This window comes from Coregonus lavaretus, assembly GCF_964263955.1.
Source record: "Coregonus lavaretus genome assembly, chromosome: 7".
Classification (NCBI taxonomy): Eukaryota; Metazoa; Chordata; class Actinopteri; order Salmoniformes; family Salmonidae; genus Coregonus; species Coregonus lavaretus.
Window position 1 is genome coordinate 10085428 of NC_139994.1, and position 24835 is coordinate 10110262.

The following is a 24835-nucleotide window of genomic DNA, read 5'->3' on the forward strand; positions in this document are numbered from 1 at the left end:
CTGTTTTGACAGAGCCTGTCTGATTAAAGGGTCAATGTACATGCGGTTAGCATTTTGGTAGTTCCTGCTTTTACTGTACCTTGCATGTCAGAAGTTGCCCTGACACTCCTTTAGCTTGTTTAGGTGTAGTCTGAGAACATCCTTACAGCATCTTCAGATAAAGAACGTTCTTCTGTCTGTTCTATTTTCTGCTTATCCTAGTTTGAAGATATTCTGCTAATACACTTCCTTCGTCCTTTTACTTGTGTTGGGCCATTTAAAGGTAGCCTCATTCTCAAAGACATCACACACCACTGACCCAGAACACGTCATTTTCTTCTTCTTCTTCTTCTTCTTCTTCTTCTTCTTCTTCTTCTTCTTCTTCCTTTTCTTCTTCTTCTTCTTCTTCTTCTTCTTCTTCTTCTTCTTCTTCTTCTTCTTCTTCTTCTTCTTCTTCTTCTTCTTCTATAAACAACACATTTACAGCAAGACTGCTACATTAGCTTCCTAATGACTGGAGACAGATAACAGGACCTTGTTGCTGTACACAGGTTTGGCACAAGGTGTTTTCACTCCAGTAAACACTGTTTCAACCTATCTTTAATTGCTCCTGCTTGGCATTACTTTACTAACCTTTTATAGAAAAATAGTATCATTTGTTTCCACTGCCATCTATATGGATGATGAAGCTTTTGATTACTGCTGATTTTACCCCCTCTGATTCGTCAAATGACTTATTATGTGACTGATATCAGATTCCGTGTGAATCAGGAATCTCCACAGGGACCTCAAATACAGTTGTCAATAATATTTTTTGACAACTGATTCCACTTGTCGAGCGTCGTGCGTGCCAGTATTTAACACGGCTGAACCGAAGCAAATGATTTCAGTTCCTTTGGTGTTGCTTGAGAGAATTATTGTATATTGTTATACCAGTTTACAGCATGCTCTGAATGGAATGACAATCTTTATTTATATTTTACAAGAGGATCCTTCGTTCAGATGACTGCAACATCTGACAAAGTCATTATGGGCCAGAGTTAGACGTTCCAATGGTTCATGTTATTTATCGTCCTGTTTACTTCATCAAAGCTTGAGAAAAAAAATCAGTAGGATGAAATATGTTAAAGTTGCAGATGAGTTTTTATTGCAACATGCAGAATGGATTTTTCATCATGAATATTCATTATTTGACAGATATTTAAAATGTGGTCTCATTCGAAATTCGATTTGCATACATTCCCATGAAACAATTTTTATTATTGCTCATGACAAGAATAATATTCCTCCAGTTTTGCAGATTATATTCTCATCTGTCTATCAACTGTGAAGTTATTTTTCATATTTCGCATACTAATTATTTATATTGAAGCTTGTTCTCTTGTTTCAGACTTACAATTTACACTCTCTCTGTAGCACAACAATTCTGTAGCCAATGTTCTCGACAGCATTCCTTGCATATTTTCACACTAGAAAATTGGATAACCAGCTTCATCTTTGGCTTCTATCATTTAGTAAATTGTTTGCTGTAGCTCTCTCTGTGAATGTCTGCTGGGGTAACCGCAGCCAGACCCACATTATATGTTGCTCTCTCTGTGAAAGTCTGCTGGGGTAACCGCAGCCAGACCCACATCATATGTAGCTCTCTCTCTGAATTTCTGCTGTGGTAACTGCAGCCAGACCCACATCATATGTAGCTCTCTCTCTGAATTTCTGCTGTGGTAACTGCAGCCAGACCCACATCATATGTAGCTCTCTCTGTGAATGTCTGCTGGGGTAACCGCAGCCAGACCCACATCATATGTAGCTCTCTCTGTGAATGTCTGCTGGGATAACCGCAGCCAGACCCACATCATATGTAGCTCTCTCTCTGAATTTCTGCTGTGGTAACTGCAGCCAGACCCACATCATATGTAGCTCTCTCTGTGAATGTCTGCTGGGGTAACCGCAGCCAGACCCACATCATATGTAGCTCTCTGTGAATGTCTGCTGGGGTAACCGCAGCCAGACCCACATCATATGTAGCTCTCTCTGTGAATGCCTGCTGGGGTAACCGCAGCCAGACCCACATCATATGTAACTCTCTGTGAATGTCTGCTGGGGTAACCGCAGCCAGACCCACATCATATGTAGCTCTCTCTGTGAATGTCTGCTGGGGTAACCGCATCATATGTTAATGTTATTATTATGCTATTTGTTTGTCTTCTCTCAGGAACCTGAGCTGCCAAAGGATCACCCTTCATAAGAACCTCTTTGTTTCCTATGTCCTCAACTCCGCCCTAACCCTCATCTACCTCATAGCAGTGGTCAACAACCCAGATGTGGTGGGAAGAAATCCAGTAAGTTTCACTTTACTCTAGTTTACTTTACTCACCCCATATCACAGTCAAATACATCACAGAAATACATTTCACCTTTAAGGTAAAGTAGATAAATGGGAAGAGGAAATATAATGTACATCTCTCAGTGTTGCACTGCATGATCAAAAATAATTGTTTGAATTCTTAGAACGATGTAACACAGCCCTCAAGCACTATTTTATTTCATTCAAATTAGTTTACTCTATATCAATCAACTGCAATGCAGCTGTTTTTTCTAAAAGCGTTTGTTCAAATATAATTTGTTCTTTTTTAGCATATCTTTTAATGTGTTATGCCATTAACAGACTGCCCAGAACTATCCTTCTCTTAGCTCTCAGAGTTCTATCATCTGTCAGACTTTTGAACAGCTGCAACTCGTTGAGATTCAGTCAGATGTGAATTCTTTGTATCCTGAGGTCTGTTAAGGTGAAGATAGTAAATCTGCCTCCATGGAATGAATGTAACATTACTGTATATGGAATAATCATCCCTTTCTGGTACTTTCAGTATTGTCTTTTAAGGGACATTTTCATTGTCCACCTTTCAAGGAAATTATTTGAATAAATCAGCTTCTTATTATACAGTATTGTGACTCAGCAAGACAGAGTTACAGAGTCGCAGGCTTCTGTTCCGAAAAAATACAAAGAAAAAAATCAAATTAAAAAAACAAGTCAGAGAATTGTAGAGATTATCTTAATGTCGAAAAATCACTTTAGAGATGTCCTTCAGTTTAGCCAGACACAGAAAATAACTACCGTCTGGGTTTGATTTCCAGCCTCTCTTCTGCTCTTCTCCCCGTACCATCACGTTCTCACTGGAGAAACACACTTCAAGCCTAATCCAACTGGCATATTCACAGTAGAAGGTTTATTCAGATATACCAGCTGACCCTGGTGATCCAACCAACAGGGAGGAAGGAATGACAGCTTTCAAAATGAATATGAATAGCTATGTTCTAGCAGCATTGGCTCAGAACCATCTTTCCCAATCTGTTTTAAATTTATTATAATCTGCTTGTTTTGAAAAGCGACAGAACCAAATTGCAGTTTGTCTTTCACACCTCAGACAACATGGTCTTGATTTCCAGGGGAATACACATACTACACATCTTTAGTGGAACATGTTGAAATTCTGGAGCGCCAAATTTAGACTGGGTCGGTCTGTGTTCTGACTGCATGTTTGATTTAGGGATGTGATGCTCTGTTGGGAGAATATACTCAGCTCTCTCTGAACAAAAAGAACAAGGTCTCTTTCTCTCTGGCGGATCACAGCAGAGACTAGTAGTCGGCCAGTAGTGAAAGAGGAGTGGATCCCTAGTGCTCAGGTCAAGTAGGCCAAAGACATGAGACACACTTTGGAATCATCAGACATTAGTGCCTTAAACTCTGTTCCATAAAACATTGAGAACCATCCAGACTGTCCCATTACATTAGACTGGATGCCTCAGTTGGGGCTTCAAGTTGAGGTTTAATGTGGTTATGAAGTGGTGAGAAATGAAGTGTTCTGATCATACCAACAGACCTTAGTGATGAGTCGACTGTCTTTCAGCATACATGTAATGGCACATCTGGACTCCATGGCAGTGCCAGGAGTCGTGAAGGGCAGGGAGTGAGTGAGGGAGGAGAAAAAGGGAGATGGAAGGAGGAGAAATAGGAGGAGGAGGAGGAAGGAGGAGGGTAGAGGAGGAGGTGACATATGGCTAAGAGTTTGTGGGTGACTGACAGGTTTTGAAGGCTGCGTATGCTGTGTATACGGACCTCAGGGACAGAAGACTAGCTAATACCAATGCCAGTATCTTCTAATTAGATCAGCACACTTGGAGACAGAGGGCTGAGAACCAGGAATCTCAACATGGAAAAACTAGAGGATGAGCCTCAGTGAATATGCATGGGCCTGTCGCAAATGGAACTCTATTCCCTATATAGTGCACCACTTTTGACCAAGTCCCATACACTGTAAAAAAGATGCTATCTAGAACCTAAATGGGGCCTTCGGCTGTCCCCATAGGAGAACCCTTTGAAGAACACTTGTAATTAGTAGGAAATACAGCTGTGGAAAATATTAAGAGACCACTGCAAAATTATCCGTTTCTCTGGTTTTACTATTTATAGGTATGTGTTCGGGTAAAAATAACATTTTTGTTTTATTCTATAAACTGAAAACATTTCTCCCAAATTCCAAATAAAAATATTGTCATTTAGAGCATTTATTTGCAAAAAATGACAACTGGTCAAAATAACAAAAAAGATGCAGTGTTGTCAGACCTCGAATAATGCAAAGAAAATAAGTTCATGATCATTTTTAAACAACACAATAGTAATGTTTTAACTTAGGAAGAGTTCAGATATCAATATTTGGTGGAATAACCCTGATTTTCAATCACAGCTTTCATGCGTCTTGGCATGCTCTCCACAAGTCTTTCACATTGATGTTGGGTGACTTTATGCCACTCCTGGTGCAACAATTCAAGCACCTCGGCTTTGTTTGATGGCTTGTGACCATCCATCTTCCTCTTGATCACATTCCAGAAGTTTTCAATGGGGTTCAGGTCTGGAGATTGGGCTGGCCATGACAGGGTCTTGATCTGGTGGTCCTCCATCCACACCTTGATTGACCTGGCTGTGTGGCATGGCGCATTGTCCTGCTGGAAAAACCAATCCTCAGAGTTGGGGAACAATGTCAGAGCAAAAGGAAGCACGTTTTCTTCCAGGACAACCTTGTACGTGGCTTGATTCATGTGTCCTTCACAAAGACAAATCTGCCCAATTCCAGCCTTGCTGAATCACCCTCAGATCATCACCGATCCTCCACCAAATTTCACAGTGGATGCGAGACACTGTGGCTTGTAGGCCTCTCCAGGTCTCCGTCTAACCATTAGACGACCAGGTGTTGGGCAAAGCTGAAAATTGGACTTATCAGAGAATATGACCTTACTCCAGTCCTCTACGGTCCAATCCTTATGGTCTTTTGCAAACCTCAGCCTGGCTCTTCTTTGCTTCTCATTGATGAAGGGCTTTTTTCTAGCTTTGCACGACTTCAGCCCTGCCCCTAGGAGCCTGTTTCGAACCGTCATCGCCATGCACTTCACTCCAGCTGCCGTTTGCCATTCTTTTTGTAGGTCACTTGATGTCATCCTACGGTTGTTGAGTGACATTCGAATGAATTGGCGGTCATCCCGGTCAGTAGAGAGTCGTTTTCGCCCTCTGCCGGTCTGTAGCTTTGTTGTCCCCAATGTCTGCTGCTTGACCTTGTTCTTATGAACCGTCTTTGAAATGTTAAGGATGGAAGCAACCTGACGCTCACTGTATCCCTCTGCCAGTAAAGCCTGAATTGACTCCTCACTCAAAACATTCCTTTTCAACTCTTTTGGCATGGTCAATAGTTATTTTTTTATTAATATTACTTTTGAGGTACTATTAGCACTGTTTTTGCCATCCAGCTGGTCCTATTGCAAGAGGATAGTGATGACCACAGCAGTGGTTTTTATACTTTTCGTTAAATAAAATGTGGTTCATGTGATCACCTAATCAGTACCTAATTCAGTAGAATGAGAGGTGTGCCTGTGTTGGAATTCAACAGACACTGGAATGGAATGGCTGTCATACATGTAGAGATGCTGATTTAAGAAACATTTGCAGTGGTCTGTTAATTTTCTCCACAGCTGTAGGGTGCCATTTGGGACACAACCCCATAAAAAAAATAGGAAGTGAGTAAAAGACAGAAAGAGACATATGATAGTATGGTGTTGACTGACAAGAATGTGGGGATATTATTGAACAGAATGTAGGCTGCTTAACAGTCTATTTTTCTTATTTTTCACATAAACATAGTGTAATGTGGAGCGAGGGATGCACTGTGGCTCGAGCAGTAGGGGGTAAATGGATAAACATCCTCCTCTCGGGAAAATCATAATACCCCGCTAACGATTTTGTGTCAGGGCTGGTTGAGTGTTGGGCTTTGTGTTGTTGTTATTGTTGTTGAATGTTGTTGTTATTGTCTCTGTGTGACTCCCTGTGATCCTAATCCCCTGCAGGTTGGCTGTAAGGTGTTGCACTTCTTCCACATGTACATGCTGGGCTGTAACTACTTCTGGATGCTGTGTGAGGGGATCTACCTGCACACGCTCATTGTGGTGGCTGTGTTCGCCGAGGAGCAGCACCTACACTGGTACTACCTCCTAGGCTGGGGTGAGTCTCACTACCTGCCTTAACCACAGATCTAGGATCAGATTACTTTAAACCAACAACAACAAAAAACTCCAAATGGTATGCAATAAGGCTTTCTGTATTGGTTATAGCCAGCAATAAAAGGTTAGCAGTCAATTGAAAGTTGAAAGGTCACAAAAACAAAAACTAATTTAGGCAAATCAAAAACTACTAAATGTCCTTAAAATCTGATGTCCCAAAAACTGTTAAATTCTTTCCACTAAAAGATAAATTATAAGAAGTGTAGGAGAGTCAATCAACAAAGGAAAAAACAATCTGATTATCTACATACTGACAAGATGCTGGACCGCTCATATGCTGTGTTCATAACCAAGTGAGAAGGTGGTATTTACCAACATTTTCGGCAATTAAATGCAACAAAAATAACATTATTTATAAAAAGCAATCTAATTAATATGTTTTTTTAACACAAAAATGTGTTTACATGCATGATAGTTGTACTTTTAGTAGCTTGTGGCCATTAGCCAATCAGCGTTTCTGAACGAGTTCAAAGCCTGTGAATGCATCCAACTGGTATGTACGGCTTCACAACTGGTAATTACCACCTTCCCACTTGGTTATGAATGCAGCATAACAATGGGAATAAACGTCCACAAAGGCGGAAGGCAAGCGGGAGGAGACGGGATCAGGCTGGAACATTCTAGCTCATAAGAAGGCACATACGCATGTGAACAGCAGCGACAACTCCGATATAAAATCGTTTTTCTCAAAGTTGCCAGAATGCCATGTGTGTCCACTTATGTCAGTACATTCGTAACAACCTAAACATTACGAAACTTCTATTTGATCAAATAAGCCTCACATTGTAAATTAGAAATGTCATTATTTGTTGATCAAAGTATTTTCTGCTTCTCGCTGTATTTTCGCCCGGACAGATTTTGGGGTGCATTTAGGCCTCTCACGTCACATCTTTCTCTCTGGATAAACTCACCTTCGTGATGATAGGAAGTCCATATGTGAGAGTAGTCCAGTAATTCCCTTTCTCCAGGCAGATAACCCAAAGGAACAGGTTTCTACCACAGGGGGCCAGTGGCACCTTAATTTGGTTAATTGGTTTCCATGTGTTTGATAAAGTACCATTCCATTCACTTCATTCCAGCTATTATGATAAGCCGTCCTCCCCTCAGCAGCCTCCTGTGGTTCCTACAGCACACACTATTTTAAATGTCATTCATTGTTCCTCAAACCACGGCCATTTCTCTCTCCTCTTTCTACTCACATGACCCCATACTTAAAGTGACAGGTGTCATTTTTAACCATCAAGAGACATTAAATGTAATGATGCAGTCGTTTAGCCAGAATGTTTTTATTCAACGGATAAATCAGAGGTAGGCTATTCACCTTTATGTTGACCTCGCTAGAACTGAACCAATAACTTTGACAGTACACCTTGCCCATCTGTTTTTGGGTCACATAAAAGAACATTGTAAACAGCTCCCACCATCGCTGAACCACACATAGATCAACTTGTGTGTCACACAACAGAACGGGACACAATCTGTGTCGGGACACAGGATCAGAGACAACCCTGAGGTCACTGTTAACCGCAACACTCCCCGTGTGTCGACCCCGCCACACCCTGCATCAGATTGACAGCTTTATTATTATGAGTGACGTGTTATAGTATGAGCCCTGGCCATCCGATAAGTGGTACAATATAACTGTGAATGGTCAGCCATTATTAAAGATGCCGCGATATAACCTTGGGGCAGTAGCTACAGTATCATACACACAGCCACCCAAAGGGATGGAGGGATGGATGGAGAGAGGGCGGGAGGGAGGGGTGGATGGAGAGAGGGATGGAGGGATGGATGGAGAGAGGGCGGGAGGGAGGGGTGGATAAGAGAGAGGGATGGAGGGATGGATGGAGAGAGGGCGGGAGGGAGGGGTGGATGGAGAGAGGGATGGAGGGATGGATGGAGAGAGGGCGGGAGGGAGGGGTGGATAAGAGAGAGGGATGGAGGGATGGATGGAGAGAGGGCGGGAGGGAGGGGTGGATGGAGAGAGGGATGGAGGGATGGATGGAGAGAGGGCGGGAGGGAGGGGTGGATAAGAGAGAGGGATGGAGGGATGGATGGATGGAGAGAGGGCGGGAGGGAGGGGTGGATAAGAGAGAGGGATGGAGGGATGGATGGAGAGAGGGCGGGAGGGAGGGGTGGATGGAGAGAGGGATGGAGGGATGGATGGATGGAGAGAGGGCGGGAGGGAGGGGTGGATAAGAGAGAGGGATGGAGGGATGGATGGATGGAGAGAGGGCGGGAGGGAGGGGTGGATAAGAGAGAGGGATGGAGGGATGGATGGAGAGAGGGCGGGAGGGAGGGAGGGGTGGATGGAGAGAGGGATGGATGGAGAGAGGGTGGGAGGGAGGGGTGGATAAGAGAGAGGGATGGAGGGATGGAGGGATGGAGGGATGGAGGACCTTGATAAATGACTTCCAAATGGACCCGCAGTTCGGAATCATCTGTTTCATCTGTTTATGGCCCAGCAAATGAGAACCCCAATAAATACTGGCATGGTTGTGTTGTTTATAGGGAAAGGATTTAACCAGACTCGGTAAGTAGAGGAAATGGCTCCGTGTGGGGTTGTTCTTGCTCAGCTTGTAGCAGACAACATGATGCTATAAGCTTGTTTTGACTTTAGAAAGAGCTTCCATTGGCTATTTGGTTAACTGTCTATTCTGTCAGGTATCTTCACTTTAAATTACATGATCATGCTTAACAGCCTTAAAGGGATAGTTTAAAGGGATATCCACTTACCTTGGCTGTGTTTATGCTAATTTCTATTTTAAGTGAACTTCCCCTTTAACTTCTTCTAAACAGTCTACAGTACAGTAGATATACAATAAGTTACGCTTATAACTGAGGAATTACACACTAATTACTGTAGTAAAAACATTATAACTGTTTACGTTATAATAAACACAACATAATTAATTCATGAATTGATTAATTAACGTTTTGCAGATGTCCTTACAGTGTCTGTCTTCTTGTTTCCAGGGTTTCCCTTAGTGCCTGCATCCATTCACGCTGTAGCGAGGAAGAAGTATTTTGATGACAAGTGAGTAATGGTCCTCTGCAGTAGTATTGTAAATAAGCTGAGCAGCTGTGTGGTCGGCTGCAGTACACAGATCTAAAAAGAGAAGAAGAATACTTTATTGTCTGTTTGTAGAGAGGGACTTGTTTGACGGCGGATGTTTCTCCTTCCTGTAGCTGCTGGATGAGTGTGGAGACCCATCTGCTCTACGTGGTCCACGGTCCCATCATGGCAGCGCTGCTCGTAAGTCACACCCTACTCAATTTAAATTCCTAAAGTGGACACTCAGAGGCTACATCCTGTACAGCCTGGTCTCATAGACTAGACGTAACATAGCAAATGTAAATCCGGGACACGCAAATTAGTATGATATGTTACATTTGGGATGGTTACATAAGACAGAAAGTTACTTAATGCGAACATATAGCAACTCAAAGGTTGCACTTACGAATCTCATCACGGACAACTTTAGCAAATTAGCAACTTTGCAACTATAATAGACAAAAATATAAACGCAACATGCAACAATTTCAAAGATTTTACTGAGTTACAGTTCACATAAGGAAATCAGTCAATTGAAATAAATTCATTAGACCTTAATCTATGGATTTCACATGACTGGACAGGGGTGCAGCCTTGGGTGGGCAGCCAGGCCCACCCACTGGGGAGCCAGGCCCAGCCAATCAGAATGAGTTTTTCCCCACAAAAGGGCTTTATTACAGACAGAAATACTCCTCAGCATCACTCCCACCCCCCCTCAGACGATCCCGCATGTGAAGAAGGCGGATGTGGAGGTCCTGGGCCGGCGTGGTTACACGTGGTCTGCGGTTGTGAGGCCAGTTGGACGTACTGACAAATTCTCTAAAACAACGTTGGAGGCAGCTTATGGTAGAGACATGTACATTAAATTCTCTGGCAACAGCTCTGGTGGACATTCCTGCAGTCAGCAAGCCAATTGCATGCTCCCTCAAGACTTGAGACATCTGTGGCATTGTGTTGTGTATCAAAACTGCACATTTTAAAGTGGCCTTTTACTGTTTAATCAGCTTCTTGATATGCCACACCTGTCAGGTGGAGGGATTTTCTTGGCAAAGTATAAATGCTCACTAACAGGGATGTAAACAAATGTGTGCACAACATTTGAGAGAAATAAGCTTTTTGTGCTTATGGAACATTTCTGGGATTTTTTATTTCAGCTCATGAAACTTGGGACCAACACCTAACATGTTGTGTTTATATTTCTGTTCAGTGTACTTACTACTTTTGAGCTACTTTGCAACTACTTAGCATGTTAGCTAACACTTCCCCCAAACCTAACCCTAACCTTAACCCTTTAACCTAACTCCTAACCTTAACCCTAACCTTAACCCCTGACCCCTAACCCTAACCCCTAGCCTAGCTAACTTTAGCCACCTAGCTAACATTGGCGTTAGCCATTTAGCCACCTAGCTAACTTTAGCCACAACAACTTGGAATTCGTAACATACAGTACCAGTCAAAACCTTGGACACAACTACTAATTCCAGGGTTAAAATGTTCTACATTGTAGAATAATAGTGAAGACATCAAAACTATGAAATAACACATATGGAATCATGTAGTAACCCAAAAAGTGTTAAACAAATCAAAATATATTCTTCAAATAGCCACCCTTTGCCTTGATGACAGCTTTGCACACTCTTGGCATTCTCTCAACCAGCTTTACCTGGAATGCTTTTCCAACAGTCTTGTAGGAGTTCCCACATATGCTGAGCACTTGTTGGCTGCTTTTCCTTTACTCTGCGGTCCGACTCATCCCAAACCATCTCAATTGGGTTGAGGTCGGGGGATTGTGGAGGCCAGGTCATCTGATGCAGCACTCCATCACTCTCCTTCTTGGTAAAATAGCCCTTACACAGCCTGGAGGTGTGATGGGTCATTGTCCTGTTGAAAAACAAATCATAGTCCCACTAAGCCCAAACCAGATGGGATGGCGTATCGCTGCAGAATGCTGTGGTAGACATGCTGGTTAAGTGTGCCTTGAATTCTAAATAAATCACAGATAGTGTCACCAGCAAAGCACCCCCACACCATAACACCTCCTCCTCCATGCTTTACGGTGGGAACTACACATGCGGAGATCATCCGTTCACCCACACCGCGTCTCACAAAGACACGGCGGTTGTAACCAAAAATCTCTAATTTGGACTCCAGACCAAAGGTCAAATTTCCACCGGTCTAATGTCCATTGCTCGTGTTTCTTGGCCCAAGCAGGTCTCTTCTTCTTATTGGTGTTCTTTAGTAGTGGTTTCTTTGCAGCAATTCGACCATGAAGGGCTGATTCACACAGTCCCCTCTAAACAGTTGATGTTGAGATGTATCTGTTACTTGAACTCTGTGAAGCATTTATTTGGGCTGCAATTTCTGAGGCTGGTAACTCTAATGAACTTATCCTCTGCAGCAGAGGTAACTCTGGGTCTTCCATTCCAGTGGTGGTCCTCATGAGATTGGGTGAATGCACCAATTTGTAAGTCGCTCTGGATAAGAGCGTCTGCTAAATGACGTAAATGTGCCCTTGAGCAAGGCACTTAACCCTAATTGCTCCTGTAAGTCGCTCTGGATAAGAGCGTCTGCTAAATGACTAAAATGTAAATGTAAATCATGACAGCCAGTTTCATCATAGCGCTTGATGGTTTTTGCAACTGCACTTGAAGAAACTTTAAAAGTTCTTGACATTTTCCGGACTGACTGACCTTCATGTCTTAAAGTAATGATGGACTGTCATTTCTCTTTGCTTATTTGAGCTGTTCTTGCCATAATATGGACTTGGTATTTTACCCCCCCTACCTTGTCACAACACAACTGATTGGCTCAAACGCATTAAGAAGGACAGAAATTCCACAAATTAACTTTTAAGAAGGAACACCAGTTAATTTTAATGCATTCCAGGTGATTATCTCATGAAGCTGGTTGAGAGAATGCCAAGAGTGTGCAAAGCTGTCATCAAGGCAAAGGGTGGCTATTTGAAGAATCTCAATATAAAATATATTTTGATTTGTTTAACACTTATTTGGTTACTACATGATTCCATATGTGTTATTTCATAGTTTTGATGTCTTCACTATTATACTACAATGTAAAAAATAGTAAAAATAAAGAAAAACCCTGGAATTAGTAGGTGTGTCCAAACCTTTGACTGGTAGTGGACATACAGGTTGGAGCAGGGGGCTGCCATACTAGGCGCACGTGGAGCAGTTGTTGTGGGAGGTTAAGTGCCTTGCTAAAGAGCAGAATGGCAGGAAATGGCATCTAGGATTCGATACCAGCAACCCTCCGGTTTGCCTGCTCACTTCCCGCCAGATTTCTCCCGTCAGACTCGGGATTCAAACTGGCATCCCTCCTTGTTGCTGGCTCACCTCTCCAACCGCTAGGCTACCTGCCTCCTGCATATATACATATGGTTCATGGATTTTCTGCTAGATCAAAACTTAATAGGTAGCTGTTATTGGAGCTATAATCCTGTATTGTTATACTGTTGAATGTGCAACACTTCAATCAAAGCAAATGGTTTTTTATGCTGGTGCTAAGACTTCCATTGTTCAGGCAAAATCATTATAATCAGATTAGATTTCAGCTCTTTCAGACACTGCAACCATTTTCAGCCATTTATAAAATCCCTTCTTTCTCTTTTTTCCCAGGTGAATCTGTTCTTCTTGCTGAACATCGTGAGGGTGCTGGTTACCAAGCTGAGGGACACCCACCGGGCAGAGTCTAACATGTACATGAAGGCAGTGAGAGCTACCCTGATCCTGGTCCCTCTCCTGGGCATCCAGTTTGTAATCTTCCCCTGGAGGCCAGAGAACCGCCTGGCAGGGGAGGTTTACGACTACATCATGCATATATTAATGCATTACCAGGTAATGACTACATCATGCATATATTACCAGGTAATGACTACATCATGCATATACAGTATTACCAGGTAATGCTACTGATCGCTATGACTACATCATGCATATATTACCAGGTATGACTAGATCATGCATATATTACCAGGTAATGACTACATTATGCATATATTAACACATTACCAGGTAATGCTACTGATCTCTATGACTACATCATGCATATATTACCAGATATGACTAGATCATGGATATATTACCAGGTAATGACTACATCATGCATATATTAACACATTACCAGGTAATGCTACTGATCTCTATGACTACATCATGCATATATTACCAGATATGACTAGATCATGGATATATTACCAGGTAATGACTACATCATGCATATATTAACACATTACCAGGTAATGCTACTGATTGCTATGACTACATCATGCAACTGAGTGTATGCCAGCAGCACAGTCCTTGCCAAAGCTCTGATCTGACATATGGTAATATTAGCGAGAGTATCTGATGTTTGTTTGTTTGTTTTGCTTTTCCTCCAGGGATTACTAGTGGCAACGATATTTTGCTTTTTCAATGGCGAGGTAAGCATTACTGTGCTAGCACAACTTTTCAACAAAACACAAGGGATATTTTTCTTCCCTTCCCATTCAGTTCAACTCTTGGATAATTTGTTTGTTGAGGTACAGTAGACAGTATACAGTAACAGTTTACGCTTGAACCTCTGAAGAACCCTTACCCTTTGTTAAAGTACAGTTTTAATTTAACCTTGAAGAACCCTTACCCTTTGGTAAAGTACAGTTTACGCTTGAACCTCTGAAGAACCATTACCCTTTGGTAAAGTACAGTTTTAATTGAACCTCTGAAGAACCCTTACCCTTTGGTAAAGTACAGTTTTAATTGAACCTCTGAAGAACCCTTACCCTTTGTTAAAGTACAGTTTTAATTGAACCTCTGAAGAACCCTTACCCTTTGGTAAAGTACAGTTTTAATTTAACCTTGAAGAACCCTTACCCTTTGGTAAAGTACAGTTTTAATTGAACCTCTGAAGAACCCTTACCGTTTGGTAAAGTACAGTTTTAATTGAACCTCTGAAGAACCCTTACCCTTTGTTAAAGTACAGTTTTAATTGGCCATGTTGAGGGGATGACAAGTCAGATACCAATGAAACAGCTCATCGCTGCCTGGTGGCGTTTCACCTGACACGACTCGTCTGTCCCGTCACGCACACCATTTCACTGAGCGTTTCCAGGTCAACAGGCGGCCATCTTGTGCACCTGATAACACATTGATGAGTGGCCCGTGGTGATAGAGTTATCCCTAATGAGTGGGAGGGAGCGTCTCTGCTGCTGACTCCTGTACAGCAGCAAGGACAACAGCAGTAAGGCCATCTCAGATGAAGAGGAAAGAAGACAGACACTTGAACCTCTCCGGGGCGAATCACCCACCCTGTCTGTCTTTCTGACTGTCGCCCACTCAGCTCAGCCTGCAGCTGTTTGCTGTCAAGATTCACCTGCATGAACTTTACCTTTTGAATTTTTAAAGGACATTGCTGTTTTGTTTTTTTAAGAGACTGTGTAGACTTGTTTTGAAGTCATATTGAAGATGATGTCATCTAGAACGCCAGAGGTTTAAACCCATGCCCACCCACCCAGTCAGTTAATGTCATACATTGAGAGAACGCATTTGATAGGTCAGGGTTTGCGTACTACTTGGCCAGTCAGAGACAAGAATAGGCTGACTGAGCATTTTCTTCGCTTGAGAAACTAGAAAACAAAAGCAATGCGCAGACCAAGAAAAACTGAGACCTAATTTGAATACTCAGCATGAGGTGGTATCTGGCACTGACAAAAACACAGTGAATTAACACAGCGTTCGTTCATTATCAAGCGCAGTGTTAAATCATGTTTTATACATTGGGAATTATTTCTGGGCCGGGAAAACAAGCCAATCTTTAGCTCATGCATGAGCAACCAGACCTCATCAGCGTCACTCCATCGGCTCCCGTAAACAAGTTCGACGTGTTGGAAGAACAGATTCAGTTTCGGGGGGGATAAAAGGCGCATTGACACAAAGTAATTGTTTTTTCGGTTGGGGAATGTTTGTTTGCTTTGCCGCATAATGGTTCGTACTGTCTCTGGGACATTCGTTTTTGGGGCTGAGTTCATTCCCCGATTTGATTCTGTGGCCAAACTGCATAGACCTAGGGTGCATTCCAAATGACACCCTATTCCCTATATTCCCTACGGGCACCCTTTTCCCTAAGGGCCCTGGTAGTGCACTACAGTATATATGGGAATAGGGTGCCATTTGAGACTCAGCCCTAACTACACAGTCTGTTGAATAGCTCTTGTCAAGTTAAGCCAATGGGAAAAAAGTAGTACTTATTTTTATGTTTTCTAGGTTACGTCTGAAATGGCACCCTATTCCCTATATAGTGCACTACTTTGGACCAGAGTACAATTAGTTGATAAAAAAGGAAAGAGAAACCCTGTGCACAGCAGTGTGTCTAGGTCCAGCTGCTGGTTTTGGCAGGAACAACGAGTATTACAAAACAAGAGTAAAAACAGGACACTGAAGAAAGAAATGCGATCGGTCGCCTGTCTTTTTTCATTGTGCGTTTCTTTCTTGTTTTTGAATGCTAGTTGTTGATATGCTCTGCATTAGATAATGGGAGAGTGTAGTGTGTCCTGTCCTCATTTTCCCTCAGTAATTAGTGTGCCGTTGTTCAGGAATTAGACATTCCTTGTTCTGCCTCAGCCCGTTCTTCTGAGTTAACTATTGGCTCTATTCATTCTATATCGCGGAAGTTCAGCGTTACAGCATGATTGACATTTAAAGGCAATGTTCCCTCAATAGCGGAGATTGCATTCACTATAAACGCTGCATATGTCGGCTCAATCGGAAATTACCGTTACATACTTTATGGCACAATCTGTAACTCTTCAGCAATACAGATTATAATAACAATAATTATTGAATAGAGACCTATGTCACACACTGCTTTGATTAACATTTTTAGACTGCACACGTTTCATGCAGTATAACGTTATCAAACAAGATAACGCTCCTTAATCAGATCGGTGCTGTGCTCAAGAAGTTGATAGTCTCATAATGTAAAATGTACAAACTTAGTTGGTGATTTTCAAAAGAGTAACAGCAGATAAACTAGCCTAAATGGACACTTATGTTCACGTGTCTCTTTTGAAAAGTGCCTAACTGTTGCATAAATGCCTCAAGCTACTCTACCTGCACTAAACTCAGTGAGGAAGGAAGGTATTACCCTTCAAGTAATCACAGGAAATGGGAGCCTAGATTGTGATTCAATTCGGTTCTTGCCAAATTCATGTCTACAAACTTCCATTAACATTTATCAAATCAATCCACATTTCCTGAGCTGTCACATTAAATTGAGTTAATGATCAAGCATATTAAATTGAGTTAATGATCATGCATATTGATGAAAGTGTGTGGTTAGGCACTAAAATGTAGCCTAATTCTCATACACTCACATGCACACACACATTATTTTTGTATTTTTTTGTGTGTGATTACTGATAAATTAATTTATACATTTATAATTAGTAGGTTTTGTTATCTGTATTAATACACTTTTTTATTTATTTTTTACTTATATATGAACAGTCGTGGTCAAAAGTTTGGGAATGACACAAGTATTGGTCTTCACAAAGTTCGCTGCTTCAGTGTTATGAGATATTTTTGTCAGATGTTACTATGGTATACTGAAGTATAATTACAAGCGTTCCATAAGTGTCAAAGGCTTTTATTGACAATTACATTCAGTTTATGCAAAGAGTCAAAATTTGCAGTGTTGACCCTTCTTTTTCAAGACCTCTGCAATCCGCCCTGGCATGCTGTCAATTAACTTCTGGGCCACATCCTAACTGATGGCAACCCATTCTTGCATAATCAATGCTTGGAGCTTGTCCGAATTTGTGGGTTTTTGTTTGTCCACCCGCCTCTTGAGGATCGACCACAAATTCTCAATGGGATTAAGGTCTGGGGAGTTATCTGGCCATGGACCCAAAATGTTGATGTTTTGTTCCCCGAGCCACTTAGTTATCACTTTTGCCTTATGGCAAGGTGCTCCATCATGCTGGAAAAGGCATTGGTCATCACCAAACTGTTCTTGGATGGTTGGGAGAAGTTGCTCTTGGAGGATGTGTTGGTACCATTCTTTATTCATGGATGTGTTCTTAGGCAAAATTGTGAGTGAGCCCACTCCCTTGGCTGAGAAGCAACCCCACACATGAATGGTCTCAGGATGCTTTACTGTTGGCATGATACAGGACTGATGGTAGCGCTCACCTTGTCTTCTCCGGACAAGGTGTTTTCCGGATGCCCCAAACAATTGGAAAGGGGATTCATCAGAGAAAATGACTTTACCCCAGTCCTCAGCAGTCCAATCCCTGTACCTTTTGCAGAATATCAGTCTGTCCCTGATGTTTTTCCTGAAGAGAAGTGGCTTCTTTGCTGCCCTTCTTGACACCAGGCCATCCTCCAAAACTCTTTGCCTCACTGTGCGTGCAGATGCACTCACACCTGCCTGCTGCCATTCCTGAGCAAGCTCTGTACTGGTGGTGCCCTGATCCCGCAGCTGAATCAACTTTAGGAGACGGTCCTGGCACTTGCTGGACTTTCTTGGGCGCCCTGACGCCTTCTTCACAACAATTGAACCTCTCTCCTTGAAGTTCTTGATGATCCAAAAAATGGTTGATTTAGGTGCAATCTTACTAGCAGCAATATCCTTGCCTGTGAAGCCCTTTTTGTGCAAAGCAATGATGACGGCACATGTTTCCTTGCAGGTAACCATGGTTAACAGAGGAATAACAATGATTTCAAGCACCACCCTCCTTTTAAAGCTTCCAGTCTGTTATTCTAACTCAATCAGCATGACAGAGTGATCTCCAGCCTTGTCCTTGTCAACACTCTCACCTGTGTTAACGAGAGAATCACTGACATGATCGCAGCTGGTCCTTTTGTGGCAGGGCTGAAATGCAGTGGAAAAGTTTTTTGGGGATTAAGTTCATTTTCATTGCAAAGAGGGACTTTGCAATTAATTGCAATTCATCTGATCACTCTTCATGACATTCTGGAGTATATGCAAATTGCCATCATCAAAACTGAGGCAGCAGACTTTGTGAAAATTAGTATTTGTGTCATTCTCAAAACTTTTGACCACGACTCTACAGTTATTAAAACTAGTTTTTCAACCACTCCACAAATGTCTTGTTAACAAACTATAGTTTTGGCAAGTCGGTTAGGACATCTACTTTGTGCATGACACAAGTAATTTTTCCAACGATTGTTTACAGACAGATTAGTTCACATCAGAAGTTTACATACACTAACTGTGCCTTTAAACCACTTGGAAAATTCCAGAAAATTATGTCATGGCTTTAGAAGCTTCTGATAGGTTAATTGACATAATTTGAGTCAATTGGAGGTGTACCTGTGGATGTATTTCAAGGCCTACCTTCAAACTCAGTGCCTCTTTGCTTGACATCATGGGAAAATCAAAAGAAATCAGACAAGACCTCAGAAAAAAATTGTAGACCTCCACATGTCTGGTTCATCCTTGGAAGCAATTTCCAAACGCCTGAAGGTACCACGTTCATCTGTACAAACAATAGTACGCATGTATAAACACCATGGGACCACGCAGCCGTCATACCGCTCAGGAAGGAGACGCATTCTGTCTCCTAGAGATGAACGTACTTTGGTGCGAAAAGTGCAAATCAATCCCAGAAGATGCTGAAGGAAACAGGTACAAAAATATCTATATCCAGAGTAAAACGAGTCCTATATCGACATAACCTGAAAGGCCGCTCAGCTACGGTTTGCAACTGCACATGGGGACAAAGATCGTACTTTTTGGAGAAATGTCCTCTGGTCTGATGAAACAAAAATAGAACTGTTTGGCAATAATGACCATCGTTATGTTTGAAGGAAAAGGGGGGCGGCTTGCAAGCCGAAGAACACCATCCCAACCGTGAAGCACGGGGGTGGCAGCATCATGCTGTGGGGGTGCTTTGCTGCAGGAGGGACTGGTGCACTTCACAAAATAGATGGCATCATGAGGAAGGAAAATTATGTGGATATATTGAAGCAACATCTCAAGACATCAGTCAGGAAGTTAAAGCTTGGTTGCAAATGGGTCTTCCAAATAGACAATGACCCCAAGCAGACTTCCAAAGTTGTGGCAAAATGGCTTAAGGACAACAAAGTCAAGGTATTGGAGTGGCCATCACAAAGCCCTGACCACAATCCTATAGAAAATGTGTGGGCAGAACTGAAAAAGCGTGTGCGAGAAAGGAGGCCTACAAACCTGACTCAGTTATACCAGCTCTGTCAGGAGGATTGGGCCAAAATTCACCCAACTTATTGTGGGAAGCTTGTGGAAGGCTACCTGAAACGTTTGACCCAAGTTAAACAATTTAAAGGCAATTCTACCAAATATTAATTGAGTGTATGTAAACTTCTGACCCACTGGGAATGTGATGAAATAAATCAAATCATTCTCTCTACTATTAAATAAAGTGGTGATCCTAACTGACCTAAGACAGGGAATTTTTACTCGGATTAAATGTCAGGAATTGTGAAAAACGGAGTTTAAATGTATTTGGCTAAGGTGTATGTAAACTTCAGACTTCAACTGTAGATTTGTGGTGTGGTTTTCGTATAAGCCCTTGGGCTTCCAACCACAACTGCACGCCCATTTTTTATTTGATTTGTTTATATCTGTATTGTTGTCTATCACTTGTTTTCTTAGGTGCAAAAAAATATATATAAAAAAAAGAGTTTGTGTGATGAGCGTGAGGTACAAACAGGCTATGTGTATTTGTTCTTTGCACCTGTCTCTGCCTAACAAGTCTATTACTCTCTGGATGTCTGTAGAACCCTGATGAAGGCAACAGCTGAAATGCATTGATTTAATAATAAAGAAGCTTTTATGGAATGTACTTCCATTGTCCTCCAAGAGTGGCTAAAGATGGTTGTACCCCCTCTCTCTCTGTGAGTGTGAGTGTGTATGGGTGTTTATGCATTTTGCATGTGTACTCACCCATTAGAGAAAACAGTTGATAATCTGAATGTGCCTTTTTCTCAGGTGCAGGCGGCTCTGAAGAGACAGTGGATTCAGTACAAGGCCCAGTGGGGTCAGAGACGGCGGGACCACTGCTCCATGCGCTCTACCTCCTACACCGCCACTTCCATCACTGAGGTGCCCGCCTTCATGTACCACCACGACTGCAACAGCGAACACTTAAACGGCAGACACACCTCTGAGGACTCTGAGCTGGTGGCTCTTAAGACAGGGGAGACGTACGCCTGACAAGCGGGAGGCAGTCTGAGTGTCGGAGGAGAGAAGAGTTAGTAGAGGAACCAAGATGGAGATGTTTCTCTACTATCCCGCCGCAGTTCCACATTTCAGAGACAGAATGGGTGGGTTCAGCCCCAGACTGTGAAGGACAAGACAGTGTGTGTCTGGACAGTGATACAGTGATATCTCTCCCATGAGTTGGCCAATGATGGCTGATGCTTCATTTACATGACTTTGCTGCTGCTATGGCTGCTTATTAAAGACACTAAGATATACAGTACAAGAAACGGGAGCCGCGTTTGAAATGTGGCAGGTCCTAAAGCTGCTATCTGTGGGACTCTTCCCACACATTATGGGAATGTTGAGGATGATGGTGATGATTATAATGATGTTGATGATTATAATGATGATGAATAGGAGGAGGATTATAATGATTATAATAATGATGATGATAATGATGATGATGATGTTGATGGTGAAGGTGATGATGATGATGATGATGAAACTGTATTGTTGCTTTGCCTATACCAAAGGGTGTGTGGGGTGGGCTGCCAGTACGAGAGGCATGCTCTGTGTGAACTGAATCCAACACTGAAGAGATCCCCTGAAGGTCACATACTGACGGACAGCACAGTGCATGTGTATGTGTGTGTGTCCGTGGCGACACAAGAGGTCAAAGGTTTAAAAGGCTCCCTGTGCCTAAGCTCTGGAATCCTGTACATAATGGTTCACCAGTTTCACTTTAAAAGTGTCAAAGTGTGTTTTAGAGGATTTTATTTTTCGGACGAAATGTTTTTGTTCTTGCCAACGACTTGTTCTTTAAATACCTGCCATCTGTCCCGTGAAGCTAGCGAGCTCCTCCAGCCTGCTTTACTGTTAGTACAGCTGCTGACTGTGCTTGTGTTGTTTCAGTCACAAGGACTGGATTTAAAGAGTGCAGAAGATACAGAATGGCTTGAAATGGGCTCAAAAGAGAAAGAGTAAAAAGGGTTGATTAACTTAGTATAAAAATAAAGACAGACTGAAGGTAACGTGTTTAAGAGCCATGTGTTTAGCAGACACATGTTTGAGTACCACCTGGCTCTTGAGACTATTTTCAGTGAAATAGTCTGTATATCGTTTGCCGTGTCCATTTGCCAAAAGGTCTAATGTGAAGCTTGTATGATTCCACAATAATCATAATTTTTTGTTTTGTGCTTAAATTAAATCCATTCCAATATGTTCAAATTATTTTCTATATGTCATATCAGTTATAAATAGAGATGACAGGGAATGAGGAGGGAGAAGCACAAGCATTTCGCTACACTCGCAATAACATCTGCTAACCATGTGTATGTGACCAATACATTTGATTTGATTTGTGAAGAGGAGAGGAGAAAACATGGTTACCTGCATAGTATTCATACATCAATAATAATAATATAAACAATAACAATATACACTTTTTAAAAGAAAAGTCTTGACAATCTAGGCCTAGGAAGATGTTTCAAGGTAGAACCCTCATTTCCCCAGGCAATTATCTAAATCGAAAACATAATTACATTGAAGTAGCATCCTTCTATTGTACAGAATCTGTCAAATGTGAAGAAAATCATTCTATTTGAGGGCTATTTCAAAGATTCTGTTGACATTTATCTTGTGGTGAATACATGCATCTAATATATCATGCTCTTAGATCCTAAATGAAAGTCTTTGAGGCATTTCAGTCAGGGGTCAATTCAATCCGTAGCGCAGAATATCTGAATTGAGCGTAGTGAGGAATGCCTTGCTCTTAGCCAATCTGCTAGCACAGGCTAATTTCTAGGAGTGTGATTTTGGTTTTATGTCACAAAGGCTGTCCTAAGGAGTCAGGAATAGAAACAGTGAGGTTATAGCTCTTATTTACCTTCTGTTTCTCAGAAATCCTAATCTCCACCTAATCTCAAATGTATTCCTTTGTAGGTTGCGCAACCATAACAGATTCCTAAATTAGACACATGGAAAACCAATCTAAATCATTGAAATTGAACGTAATCGCTTAGCACACTGCTTTGTATTGAGTTAAGATGTGTGTGAGTGTTTATCAGTGTGTAAAATAGAGATAGTGATCCATGAGCCTTGAGGCCTTCTGATGTTTAGATTATTCCCATCTTCACATTAATGGTGTTTAAAGATAGCCATCTGCTAGGATTTAACTCCAGGGGACATTCAGAAACAAAGAACAGCTCTGGAGCAGCCCTGATCTGGATATAGTGTACACTCTTAGAAAAAAAAAAGAGTTCCAAAGGGTTCTACTGCTGTCCCCATATAACCCTTTTTGGTTCCAGGTAGAACCATTTTGGGTTCCACGTAGAACCCTCTGTGGAAAGGGTTCTACCTGGAACCAAAAAGGTTTTCTCAACAGGTTCTCTTACGGGGACAGCCAAAGAACCCTTTTAGGTTCTAGATAGCACATTTATTTCTATGAGTGTAGCACTATGCTAGATAGAGACCAATACTTTAGCAGAATACCGAGGACAGCCTAGGGGACTCGAAATACGTTTTTTACTCATATTTAATCCTAAATTGTGCATACAATGAAATCCACAGCAACAATGTGATTTATAAATCTAGAACAATTTATAAATGAGGCCTCAGGTGCCCTGACCCATAGCAGACTAGTCTGGACTTGAATGCCGAAGACACATCTTCCTTTGGGGACAATCAAGTTTATCTTATCTTATCTTAGACCCTGTCACACTAATTGAGCCAATCTAATTTATTTTACAGCTTAAATTCCTATTAGGCCAGGATCAAATAAATATTTACACTTGCACCAACGTATACTGAATCCAATATCTTTGTGGTTGTGGGGCCATCATGGAAGATTTGAGACGGAGACAATCAGTTTGAAATGGAAGAAGGCCATTAGATGAGGTCTCTATAGGCTCTATTCAATCTGGAAGTTCAGCGTTACAGCGTGATTGAAATGTAAAGGCAATGTTTCCGCGTTAGCGGAGACTGCATTCACGGTCATATGAGCTAATTCTGTCTGTTTGATACCGAAGAAGGTGTTAACCACTGTGAAGCCTTATAGATGATTTAAAAAGTGTTTGATCCATCCATATTTTGAGGTTTATTTGTTCTGGATATGAACACAATGTTACGTATTTTTTTCCATTTGGAGGAAGATTAATATTTCTGTATATTTAGTATGTTCATGGCTATGTTGTCCAGTGCCCCTGTAAATATGACAGCAGAGTTTGTGTAATAGATGTTCACACTGTGAAATGTTTTGACCGCTGTTTTTGGTTCTTTTGTTTCGCTTGTGTTTGGCGCTCGACCTCCCTCTAAGCTCTTTGTGTGGCGTTACTTCAAAGAAGATAAAAACACTTCTTTTTTTTTTGCACAAATTGACCAGCTTTTTGTTTGAAAGCTATTACAATCAGAAATATATTGGAAAAGATTCTCTGTTATTTATTTACTTCCTGCACGATAATAGGTTACCTCTAGTGTGTGTGTGTGTGTGTGTGTGTGTGTGTGTGTGTGTGTGTGTGTGTGTGTGTGTGTGTGTGAGTGTGTGTGTGTGAGAAAGGGAGCAGAAAAATATGGTTTTAAAAGTTCAAAAATACCTCATCACAGATGTACATCTCAACAGACAACAAACAATCCTCACTGTATTATTTGTCTATAAAAATGTCCAACCTAAATTATTTAGGCGTACTTTGATATCTAGTGTCCTTTATGGAAAAATACACATTTCAAGGTTCAGAAGATTTGGTGGTAAGTATGTGAGGGAAACGATGTATAGTGAGTTTGACTTCATTTATATTCCTGCTCTCTCATTCATCAAACCATCATACAGTAATGCTTTTGACACCCATTATACAACATGAAGGATGTGTCTCAAATGGCACTCTATTCCCTACATAGTGCATTACTTTTGACGAGGGTCAATAGGGCTCTGGTCAAAAGTAGTGCACTATGTAGGGAATAGGGTGCCATTTGAGACGCAAACAAAGTGTGGGCACATCAGAGCTC

At 41.7% G+C, this 24835-nt stretch overlaps 1 protein-coding gene across 1 annotated transcript in view; it reads left to right on the forward strand.

Moving 5' to 3' along the window:
* Window positions 1–20848, forward strand: part of LOC311132073 (calcitonin gene-related peptide type 1 receptor-like) — a gene marked incomplete at both ends in the record, with an annotated part of 45990 nt that extends 25142 nt beyond the window's left edge. The window contains 7 exons of the mRNA XM_084165245.1: window positions 2192–2318; window positions 6373–6526; window positions 9562–9622; window positions 9775–9841; window positions 13276–13494; window positions 14037–14078; window positions 20624–20848. Of these exons, the coding sequence (XP_084021371.1) occupies window positions 2192–2318; window positions 6373–6526; window positions 9562–9622; window positions 9775–9841; window positions 13276–13494; window positions 14037–14078; window positions 20624–20848 (895 nt within the window). The remainder of the gene's footprint in view (window positions 1–2191; window positions 2319–6372; window positions 6527–9561; window positions 9623–9774; window positions 9842–13275; window positions 13495–14036; window positions 14079–20623) is intronic.
* Window positions 20849–24835: the final 3987 nt, after the last annotated feature.